The sequence below is a fragment of the Myotis davidii genome, unplaced genomic scaffold (genome assembly GCF_000327345.1).
Source record: "Myotis davidii unplaced genomic scaffold, ASM32734v1 scaffold1493, whole genome shotgun sequence".
Classification (NCBI taxonomy): domain Eukaryota; kingdom Metazoa; phylum Chordata; class Mammalia; order Chiroptera; family Vespertilionidae; genus Myotis; species Myotis davidii.
In genome coordinates, this window is record NW_006284834.1 from 408,691 (window position 1) to 421,397 (window position 12,707).

At 39.9% G+C, this 12,707-nt stretch overlaps 1 protein-coding gene across 2 annotated transcripts in view; it reads left to right on the forward strand.

The window, feature by feature from the left end:
* ATP7A (ATPase, Cu++ transporting, alpha polypeptide) overlaps positions 1–12,707 on the forward strand; it is a 160,385-nt gene that overhangs the window by 141,414 nt on the left and 6,264 nt on the right. For both annotated transcript variants that reach the window (XM_006755060.2, XM_015557703.1), the window contains exons 18-19: positions 9,336–9,500; positions 10,768–10,910. In XM_006755060.2, coding sequence (XP_006755123.1) covers positions 9,336–9,500; positions 10,768–10,910 — 308 coding nt within the window. The remainder of the gene's footprint in view (positions 1–9,335; positions 9,501–10,767; positions 10,911–12,707) is intronic.

The following is a 12,707-nucleotide window of genomic DNA, read 5'->3' on the forward strand; positions in this document are numbered from 1 at the left end:
ACTTGTTTGAGGTTTTTCTTCAGAAAAATGGTGTCATCGAGAATAATACATTCCTCTTGGTTTTCACCTTTCTTTAGTCTCCTTTCATCTACAACAATCTCATGGATTTTTTTTTTCATGGCACTGACTTTTTTTAAAATATGTTTATATATATATTTCAGAGAGGAAGGAAGAGGGACAGAGAGATAGAAACATCAATAATGAGAGGGAATCATTGATTGGCTGCCTCCTGCATGCCCCACACTGGGGATCGAGCCTGCAACCCAGGCATGTGCCCTTGACTAGAATCTAACCTGGGACCCTTGAGTCTGCAGGCTGACACTGAGCCAAACCAACTAGGGCCCTCCACCCTCTCTTGATTCCTTAGGGACATCCCTCTCTTATGTCCTCTTGCTTCTTTATTTTTCAACTCTCTTTCTGTACTAGCTCCTTTTCATAAATATTATAAATACTTGTTCCATCAAAATCATATATTTCCATCAGCATTTTGTCCTATTTTTCCCTTTATATCCATGCTTCTAGAAATAGCCTAGGCTTGTTAAATTCATGGTTTAGTCTGGCTTCTGCCCCATCCATACTACTAGAACTATTCTTTTTATGTCCACTGATGACCTTATTTAATACTCTCTGCAGTGGTCACTTCTCAGTCTTCTGCCTGCATGACCTCACTAAAGCAATTGACAATGCTGATCATTTCTTTCTTCCTAAAACTCTTTCTTTCCCTTATTTCATGACCCTGCTTTCTCTATATTGTCCTCTCACTTACCTGGCTGTTCTTTCTAATCCTCTGATTCCTCTTTTCTCCTGCTCTCAGGGTTTTGTTGTTTGTCTTTTTCTCATGTTACATACTCTCTCTGTACAATTTAATTCATGCCTATTGCTTATTCTACCACATGTGGGCTTCCTCTGCCACTCCAAAATCAATATCTTTAGCCAAGGCCTGTTTCTTGAGTTTCTTATTGGTCTATCCATCTGCCCCAAAACATGATATATGCACCTAAGTATTCCACCACCTCCCCACCAATTTGTTCTCGTTATTTTGCTAACATGCAAATCTGAATATATTACTTTCTAATATCTTTTACCCTGGTGGCTTATAATTAATTTTGAATCATGAACCTTTAGAGGAATGTGATGAAAGCTATGCTCACCCCTCAGAAAATTTCTGTTTCGGAGGTTTGCATATATCCTAAAGCCCATCCATGGAATTCTGTTAATGATCCTAACTTTACTGGCTCTCTATCTCTTGCAGAACAAAGTCCAGTCTCTCTGGACTTTGTTCATAATCTGTTCCCCAGGATGTATTTTTTGCCTCCCTGCACCACCCATCTTGTCTTTTTACTGTGTGTTCTGTTCATATGGAACTACTTATTGTTTCTCCTTATATCATGTAATTTCATGCTTATTAGATAATTTCATTTACTGTTTGTTTGTTAATCCTCACCCGAGGATATTTTTCCATTGATTTTTAGGGAGAGTGGAAGAGAGAGGGAAAGACAGAGAGAAACATCGATGTGAGAGAAACACATTGATTGGTTGCCTCCTGCATGAGCCCCAGCCAGGGTCTGGGCCCGGGAGGAGCCGGCAACCAAGGTATGTGCTCTTGACCAGAATTGAACCCGGGACCTTTTGGTCCACAGGCTGACGCTTTATCCACTGAGCCAAACAAGCTAGGGCTCATTTACTATTTTCTCTGGGTAATGTCCTTGTTCACAATGGTATCTACCTTGTGAACTTATTTTCATCTTTGTAAGATTCAGCTCACATCTCTCTTCAGTGAAGCCTTCACTGACTGACATACATAGGCAGAGATATTTGCTCTTCTTTTTAAATCATGACTGTACTTAGTCTCTGTACTAGGCACACTGCATGAAAATTCTTTATTTTCCTATCTGATTCTACTAAACTGTAATTTCTATTTTTCCATGAACTACTAGTACCAAGCACACTGACACAGCAATTTCGTTCATTTGACAGCTTTTATTAAGCACTGTGCAAGACACTAAAGAAACAGCAGTGAGCAGAATAGAAAATTCCCTATCTCATGGAACTTACATTCCTGATGGGAGAACACAAGACTGTGAGCACATAAATCACACACACACACACACACACACACACACACACACACACACACATCTAGAATATAAAAAGAACTCTTACAACTCAATGATAAAACAACAATTTTTAAGTGAGCAAAAGGTATGAATAGACAATTCTCCTAAGATATACATATGGCCAATAAGCACATGAAAAAAATGCTCAGGACTCTAATCATTGAGACACCACTTCATATCTACTAAGACAGCGGTTCTCAACCTGTGGGTTGCAGCCATCGGAAAACACATGTAGCATATCAGATATTTACATTACGATTCATAACAGTAGCAAAATTACAGTTATGAAGTAGCAACGAAAATAATTTTATGGTTGGCGGTCACCACAACATGAGGAACTGTATTAAAGGGTTGCAGCATTAAGAAGGTTGAGAACCACTGCACTAGGATGACTATAAATAAAGCAAACATACAGAAAACAAGTGTTGACCAAGATATGGAGAAATCAGAACCCTTATACAGCCCTAGCTGGTTTTGCTCAGTGGATAGAGCATCAGCCTGTGGACTAAAGGGTCCCAGGTTCAATTCCAGTCAAGGGCATATGCCTGGGTTGCGGGCTCAATCCTGCCCCTCCCCCCAGTAGGGGATGTGCAAGAGGCAGCCAATCAATGATTCTCATCATTGATATTTCTCTCACTCTCTCCCTTTCCTTTACTCTCTGAAATCAATCTTATATAATAAAAGCCTTCCTTCCTCTCTGAAATAATAATAAAAAAAGGAACCCTTATACATTACTGTTGGGAATGTAAAGTGGTTTAGCTGCTATGGAATAGTTTAGTGGTTCTTCAGGTAACATAGAATTACCATATGACATTACAATTCCACTCCTAGATATATTCCCCAAAGAACATCTTTGTACAAAAACTTATATATGAATGTTCATAGAAGCATTATTCATAACAAACAATTGGAAACCCAAATGTGCATTAACAGATAAAAAAGGGTTTATCCATGTAATGGGACATTATTCAGCCATAAAAAGGAGTAAATTACTGATACATACTACAAGATGGGTAAACCTGGAAAACATTATTCTCCTATATAATAAAAGGCTAATATGAAAATTGCCCCTTTGGGAGTTCCACTTGGAGACAGGGAGTTAGATTGCTCACTATGATGTGCACTGACTACCAAGGGGTGGTGCGGGACATGGTGGGCGACCAGGCAGCGGTGGCAGCATGGGGCACTGAGGGAGCAAGGGAAGGAGGAGGCAGGGAACTGGATTGGCCCTGATCACCGGCCAGGCCTAGGGACCCTACCCATGCACGAATTTCGTGCACTGACCTCTAGTGTGTGTGTGTGTGTGTGTGTGTGTAATGTATGATGGAGGTAAAGAAGGGTAAGGGATATAGGGAATGCTAGGAGTAGTGGGTCTTATTTTATACTAGGGGCCCCATGCATGAATTAATGGAACTGTGGGCTGAGAGGCTGCGGTGGGCACAGGGGTGGGTCTCAGCCCATCCTCCGTGCCCTCACCCAGCCCTTCCCGCTGTGGCCCCCGATCTCCTCTGCTTGCAGCCCTGCTCCTGCTGCCACTGCTCCCACGCACTGACTGCGCTGGCCCCGCTTGCACCCACTGACTGTATGGAGCAATTGGGGCCGGCGTCAGCAGTGGGTGTGAGTGGGGCCGGTGCCATCAGCGGGTGTGAGTGGTGGTGGCTACCCCGATCGCCCCTCAGGAGCAGGGGGAAGTGGAGAAGGGGTGATTGGGGCCATAAGCCACTGCTTGTACCTGCTGACAGCGCCGAGCTATCAGGACCAGTGATAGGTGCTGGCAGTGGGTGTGAGCGGGGTAAGAGTTGGCAACGGGTATGAGCCGCGGCTCCAGTGGTGGCAGCAGGTGCGAGCGGCAGCTGCTGCCCCAATTGCCCCTCAGGAGCAGGGAGAGGAGTGCCCTGCCTTGGTCTGGCACCCCCACACACCTGCTCCACCATCCCACCACAGCCTGCCTGCCATGTTCCACCCTCTGCTCTTGCTGCCAACGCCTGCCATGTTACACGCGTCCCCCCTGGTGGTCAGCACATGTCATAGCGACTGGTTGTTTTGCCGTTCGGTCTATTTGCATATTAGGGCCATATCTATATATATATATATATCAGGGTAGGCCTCATTTTGAAGGTGGTATTTGAACCAGGGGAAGGGAGAAAGTTACATGAATATCTGTGATAAGAGCATTCAAAACAGGAGGAATGTTAAATACAAAAGCCTTGAGCCAGGACTGTGCTTGATTAGTTTCAGGAACATCAAGGAGAACAGTGTGGCTAGAGCAGGAAATGCATGGGAAGGGGATAAGAGATGAGGCCAGAGAGGTAGGTAGTGCAGGACTAGGTTGGGTAAGGATATTTAAAGGAGTTGGGTTTTTGCCCTGAGATGTGAGCCACTGGAGAGTTTTGAGTGTAGGAGTGATGGAATATGACAGTGTTTTAAAATTATTACTCCAGCTGCTCTGGTAAATATACACTGTTGAGGGAAGAACAAGGACAGAACCAGGGAGATGAGTTAGTGCCATTATCCTGGTGAAAGATAATGGTTGCTTGGACTAGTGTGGTAACAGTAGAGGTCATAAGAATTGGTCAAGTTCTAGATGTGCCTTGAAGCTGGCAAATTTTTTTTCCACAGATTAGATATGGGTAGGGTATGAGAAAAGTCAAGAATTATGCCAAGCAGGTGAGGTGGAACTGAATTGTCTGTCATTAGGGAAATAGCTGAGGGGCAGCTTTCTCCCAAACAGAAGTGCTGCCAGAGACCATTGCTCCTTTGATGAGCCAGACCCCCACCCTGCCCCGAACTAGCAGACAGGTACCATATCTGAGTCCATTAACCTGCCTCATACTATTTGCTTCACCCCAGTGATTCCCTGAGACCCTGCTCCACCCAACTTGCAGGCCTACCCAAGCTGTTTCCAGTGGAATTTCCATACAAATGGCCTGCTTTGGCTCATGCTTCAGATTTTCCTAAAATCTCTCAAACAAGCAGCATCTAGCCTCAGTGTGTCCTGTACCTCTCGTTAAGTGGCCTCAGGCCTGGCACTAGTGGCAGCCAGCCTTGGATCACAGCTTGGTATTTCCTGGGTACCTCCAAGCCCAGCACAAGTAGCAGCCATTGGCAGATCACTTTGTAGTTCATGACAGGTGGACCCAAGCAAGTGGCTCCTGGGAGGTCCCAGAGCCTGCACACCCAGTGGACAGCTTCAGACCACACCAAAGCACCCAATACATTCAAGGGGCAGACACAGTGGGCACAAGAGCCTTGATGAAATCAGTCCTGTTTTGTGTGATGGGCTCCTGCACAGCTGATCCTCTGTAGTGTTTAGAGATTGGTGGTTGGTGGTTGCAGCCAGTCCATGGAGCTGAATAGCCTGGGTGTAAATGCCTACCATTGGCAGGCCAACAGTGATCAAGGCTCAACTACAAGGAGAGAGTGTACATAGCCTACATGGGGGATGCACTTCGAACACCCAGCTTGGGTAATCAGGGAGGTTGTGCCATTGAAGTCTACAGAACACTTACTATATTAGGCCACTCTACTGAGCTCAGGAGACATAGCATTACTTAATACATAGAAACAACTGCAGGGAGGCTACCAAAATGAAGAGACAAAGAAATGTGCCCAAATGAAAGAACAGAACAAATCTCCAGAAAAAGAAGTAAACAAAATGAAGACAAGTAATCTACTTGCCGAGTACAAAACACTGGTTATAAGGATTTTCAATGAATTCAGGGGAAGAATAGATGAACTTAGTGAGAAGTTCAAAAAGAGATAGGCAGCATAAAAGTAGAACTAGAAAACATAAAAAAGATCCAGTCAGAAACGAAGAATACATTACAGAGAATCAACAGTGGAGTAGATGAAGCAGAGGATCAAATCAGAGATTGGCAAGTTAAGGAAGCAGAGGACAGCAAAAAGAAAAAAAGAATTCCCCCCAAAACTAGCATAGTGTAGGGAGTCTTTGGGACAACTTCAAGCGTACCAACATTCACATCTGGGGGTGCCAGAAGGAGAAGAGAGAGAGCAAGAAATTGAAAACCTATTTGAAAAAATAATGACAGAAAACTTCCCTAACTTGGTGAAAGATATAGACATACAAGTCCCAGAAGTGCAGGAGAGTCCCAAACAAGATGAACCAAAAGAGGCCACAGCAAGACATATCATAATTAAAATGAAAAAGGTTGAAGACAAAGAGAGAATCTTAAAAGCAGACAGAGAAAAGCAGTTACCTACAAGGGAGCTCCCATAAAATTTTCAGCTGATTTCTACACAGACACTTAGCAGCCAGAAAGGATTGCCAAGAAATATTCAAAGTGATGAAAAGCAAGGACCTACAACCAAGATTACACTACCCAGTAAAGCTATCATTTAGAAGCAAAGGACAGATAAAGTGCTTCCCAGACAATAAAAAAATTTAAAGGAGTTCATCATCACCAGACCAGCATTATATGAAATGTTAAAGGGTATTCTTTAAGAAGAAGAAGAAAAAGAGCAAAACTATGAACAGGAGACAGGAGGGGGTCATTGGGGGGGGAAGAGAGACACCTGTAATACTTTTAACAATAAAGATATATTTAAAAACTATGAACAACAAAATGGCAATAATATATATCTCAACAACTGAATCTAAAAAAACAAAATGAACAAGCAGAATAGAAACAGACTCAGATAGAACATTTTGATGGTTGCCAGATGGGAGAGGGATTGTGGTGAGGGGGCGTGGTGGTGAAAAAAGTGAGGAGATTAAGAAGTACAAATTGGTTATTACAGAATACTCATGGAGATCTAAACTACAGCATAGGGAATATAGTCAGTAATATTCTAATAACTATGTATGGTGTGAGATTTATTGAGATGATTACTTAATAAGTTATGTAATGTCTAACCACTGGGTTGTACATGTGAAACTAATATTTTATGTTGACTGTAATTGAAAAAGAAAAAAAAAGAATTATGCCAAGGTTTGTGAACTAAACAATTTAGAAGGGTAGAGTTGCCATTTAAATAAGATGGGGAAGACCACAGCAGGATCAATATTGAGGAAAACTGATCAGGAGTTAGTTTTCAACATGTAAATTTTGAGTGCCTATTAGATATTCAAGTGAAGATGTCATGTAAATGGAACTATCAACTAGGCAGTTGGCTGCACAAGTCTGGAGTTCAAGGAAACAGACTGGGTTGGAGATATGGATTTGGGAGATCCACTTATAGATCTGTGCTGTCCAATATGGTAGTCACTAGTTACATGTGACTTCTAAAATTTAAGTAAAGTTAAATTTAATTTAAAATTCAGCCCTTCAACCATGCTTAGCCACATTTCAGTGCTCAATCACCACATGTTAGTGCCTACTGTATTGAACAGAGCAGATATAGAACATTTCCATCACTAAAGAAAATTATATTGGACAGCACTGGTATAGATAGCATTTGAAGCCATGAGATAAGATCAACAAGGAGTGAGAGTAGATAGAGGGTAAAAAGGAGGCTTAAGGATTGAGCCCTGCAGCACTACAAAGTAAGAGGTCAGGGAGATGAGGAAGAATCAGAAAAGACTGAGAGGAAGTGGGGAGTGAGGAGGTAGGTAATTCATAAGAATGTGGTGTCCTAGAAGCTGAGTGAAGAAAGTATTTCAAGTAGTAGTGAGTGCAAAAAGAAGAAAAAGAAAAAAAAGGAGTAATTGTCTGTGTAAAATGTTGCTAATAGGGCAAGTAAAATGAGGACTGATAATTTGCCATTACATTTGTTAAAGTAAAGGTCATTGGTGTAATGTATAAACAATTCTTTGAAGTAGTAGAAACAAGGCTTCATTGGAGTGGGTTCACAAGAGAAAGGGAAGATATGAATTGGAGCTGCCAATGGACTCAACACTTTCTGAGAAGTTTTGCTATATGTACAGAAGCAGATAAATGGGACAGTAGCTAGGGAGGTAAGTGAGATCAAGAAAGGAATTTTTTAAAAAGATAGGACTATGTATAGTAGAGATAGAACATTTGATTATGTAGGACAGGGGTGAGTTGTTAGAGATGTTTGTAGAATATGCAAAGGATGAGGAGCTAATGCACAAGTAGAGAGGTTGTCATTAAATAGGAGCAGGGGCAGTATATGATAGAAGGGAAGCTAGATTAATGTGTACACAGGTACAGACAGGTAGCTGAGTAAATCTGGCAACGAGAGTTTGAAGAAGTTCTATTCTGATTGCTTTTATTTTCTTTCTGAAGTAGGATGCAGAGTTATCCTCTGGTATGAGAATGGGAGAAGAGATATAGAAGAAATGGAGAATGAATGGACTAGGGAAACATAATACAATTGCCAGACAGCACTAAGGGCCCACTTAAAGTTAATGGTCACACGTTTACAATGAGACATCAGTATTGGTTGTGTTTTCATTTAACCACATTCAACTAATGATCTACAATAAATAGTTTTAATTTAATTCAATTACTTTGGAAGGTCAAAGGGAAAGGCCAAAAGGAAAGTTTCACCAAGAAAGTAACATTTGAACAGGCTCCTGAGAAATATGATGCAGCCAGGCTGGTGTGGCTCAGTGGTTGAGCATCAATCTATGAACCAGGAAGTCACAGTTTGATTCCCAGTTAGGGCATATGACTGGGTTTCGGGCTCAATTCCCAGTAGGAGGCATGTAGGAGGCAGCTGATTAATAATTCTCTCTCAGCAATGATGTTTCTATCTCTCCCTCTCCCTTCCTCTCTGAAATCAATAAAAATACATTTTTTAAAGAAGAATATGATGCAGTTTAGTATTTTGAGAGGAGGGTTAAGGATGTTCCAGGTGGAGGCAGCAACATATTCAAAGGCCCACAGGCATGAAAGAGCAGAGTATGTTTCTTCAAAATTTGGAAAGATGTGTTGTAGGCTGCATTCTACTAAAAATATAATGTAGCTGAAACTGGTTTGGCTCGGTGGATAGAGCATCGGCCTGCGGACTGAAAGGTCCCAGGTTCGATTCTGGTCAAGGGCATGTACCTGGGTTGCGGGCACATCCCCAGTGGGAGATGTGCAGGAGGGCTGATTGGTGTTTCTCACTCATCGATGTATCTAACTCTCTATCCCTCTCCCTTCCTCTTCTGTAAAAACAATAAAATATATTTAAAAAAATAAAAATATAAAAATATAGTGTAGTGACTGTGCAAGGTTAGGCAGGAAGAATGTGCCTCATGGGGTTGTCATAATTATAAAATGAGCTTGTTAAATGTTATTTCTGTACTTTCAGATGCTCTTTCATACTCAGAAGCTCTTAATTCTCAGCAGTACAAAGTCCTCATTGGTAACCGGGAGTGGATGACTAGAAATGGTCTTGTCATTAATAATGATATAGATGATTCCATGACTGAACATGAGAGAAGAGGTCGCACTGCTGTATTGGTGGCAGTTGATGGTAAGTTTTTCAATGAGTACACTATGACTCAATGTTGTGATCTCAGCTATTGTTTTATGTGTATTTTTGAGAGACTTCTGAATTATAAGGATTATTTGAAAGCAGACTGAATGCAGTGAAAATGTTAGCAATACATAATTGTTATAGATTAATTTAAAATTCTCTTGCATTTGCCTGACTTTATTATTTTCTTTCCTAGCCTATGTTTTTTTTTTAAAAAAAGCTAATCAAGGTTTTTTTAAAACCTAAAAATGAAATAACATTAAACTAATAACAAAGTAAAATAATATTTATAATCTCATCATTCTAACAATGTCAGTTTTAGCTGTATATATTCCATTTCTGGTTTATATTGTAAATACATACATATACATTCACACAGAGAATTACACTATTAGTACATATGGTTGAATTTTATTGTATGTAAATTTTACCTCAATAAAATTGAGTAAAAATTAAAACTTCTTATACACATACTATTTTATTTTGCTTTATTTTATTTAATACTAAATATTTTCCAATTTTATTTTACTGCTGCATAATTTATCAAACTTACATATTATAATTAACTTAATCATCCCCCTGTTGTAAATTTAAGCTATTCCTGATATTTCATTATTGTAAATAATGCTACAATAAACATCTTGAGGTTTTAGGTCCTTTCTTTTGTTAAATTATTTCTTAGGATAAATTTATAGCTGTGAGATTAATTAGTCAACATTTATATTCCTTGCTAAGTATGAAGGCAGTATCTTACTGTAAGGCCTTTTGAAGTGTAGGAAGAAGCAGAAAATATCATATACTTTTCTCTTTAAAAATGAAGTAACTACTTGCAATGATTTCCCCCCAGTAAAATGCCAGTTTTATCTCTATCCACCTCTTTATCTTAAAAATAAAAAAAGTATTAGTTTTCAGTTCATTTGCCTGTAAATTAGCTAAATTGTTTGGGCTATTGGCCAATACTTCTCTAAGGAAAGAAAGGGGGTCTTTTAGTATCCAGTAAGGTTCCTCTTTTCATTTTCCTGTTACTATCTTTATTAATAAACCCTTATCTTACTCTATGAAATTTTCATAAACAAACATGGAGGTTTGTTACAGAGTTTGTGGTATAAACTCTGTGTTGGCTTGGCAATATTTTTAGTTAAGCCAGGCCTTGAACAATTTTACTTTACAAAATTCTTTTGTTTTTGAAATTTTTAAGTCAGATATTATTCTGCTTTCTCGGTATTCCAAACTCTTTTTTTTTTTTTTGGTATTCCTGTATTAGATGTGCTGTGTGGCTTGATAGCTATTGCTGATACAGTGAAGCCTGAAGCAGAACTGGCTGTCCATATTCTAAAATCCATGGGCTTGGAAGTAATTCTGATGACTGGAGACAATAGTAAAACAGCTAGATCTATTGCTTCTCAGGTAATTGGTTTACTTAGTTGTTGGGGTGGGGTATGTAGTAACTTCTAATTCTTTTGTTGTTGTTGTTAATCCTTACCCAAGTTTTTTGTTTTTTTTTAAAAAATATATTTTATTGATTTTTTACAGAGAGGAAGGGAGAGAGACAGAGAGCTAGAAACATCGATGAGAGCTTAACCGGGGCTGGGGATCGAACCTGCAACTGAGGTACGTGCCCTTGACTGGAATCAAACCCAGGACACTTCAGTCTGCCGACCAATGCTCTAACCACTGAACAGAATCAGCTGGGGCACTTCTAATTCTTTATATTCATTTCCTTTCTTGCCTTCAAGTGCTAAAAAAATTCATATTATCTATTATTTTCATTATCCCTGAGTAGATATATCTGCTTCCTTAAAAAAATTGGCATGCTATTCAGGCAGGAATTTGGGCTTTGTGTGCTACTGTAATAAGTAGAAAGCTATTTACTTAGTTCATGAGCTGCTTAAGTGACACTGTGCACCAGTTTCTGTTGATGCTTTCTTTGAAATGTTGCTCATATTTTTCACCAGTGCTGCCAGCCTAGGCCAGGCTGTTCTTACACCAAAAATACAGCATTAGCTCATGCACTTCCCTCTCTAGTTCATCCTGAACACCACTGATGAAACCATCTTCCTAGTACACCACTTGACATATCATTTTTCTGCTACTGACACCTATATTTGCCTTACCTTCAAAACTTTTCTCATATTAGTCTTTTCTTCTTAGGAATGCCTTGTCTCCTCTTCTATTAAATAACACAAGTAATATATGAATGCATTCTTATATAAAAATATAGAAGGTTATAAAGTGAAAATTTCCTCACCCTTTTCCCAAGCTCCCTGTCAAGTCCTATCACCCACACTTTTTCATACGTATACATGTCCATATACAAATGTATCATTTTGGTATTTTCAACATAAATGGAATAATCTTTTAAAAAATATATTCTTATTCATTTCAAAGAGGAAGGGAGAGGGGGGGAGAGAGAGAGAAACATCAGTGATGAGAAAGAATCATTCATCAGCTACCTCATGCACAGAACCTGGGCATGTGCCCTGTCAGGGCATGTGACCTCCTGGTTCATAGATCGACGTTCAACCACTGAGCCATGCTGCCCGGGCAATTGGATTATTTTTATATAGACTGTTTAGCAGTTTGCTTTTTTATATAACAATATATTATCTTGGAGCATTGTCCATGTCTAAACATACAAAGTAATTTATTCTTTCTATGTCGCTGCAAGGAATTCCATGGTATGGCTGTATCATGATTTATTTAACCATTCCTCTAATGAAGGGCACTTAGGTGGTTTTGAAAATTTTGTTGATACAAACAGGGTAGTAATGTGCATTCTTGGACATACCTCTTTTTTTTTAATTAAATCTTTATTGTTCAGATTATTACAGTTGTTCCTCTTTCCCCCCCCCCATAGCTCCCCTCCACCCAGATCCCACTCCACCCTCTGCCCTTACCCCCCCCCACTGTTCTATCCATACGTGTACGATTTTTGTCCAGTCTTCCCCCACCCGACACCCCTTCCCCCCGCCCTGAGAATTGTCAGTCCACTCCCTTTCTATGGCCCTGATTCTATTATATTCACCAGTTTACTCTGTTCATCAGATTTTTTATTCACTTGATTTTTAGATTCACTTGTTGATAGATAATTTTTATCTTTACCTTCTTCTTCTTCTTCTTCTTCTCCTTCTTCTTCTTCTTCTTCTTCTTCTTCTTCTTCTTCTTCTTCTTCTTCCACTCCTTAAAAAATACCCTTCAACATTT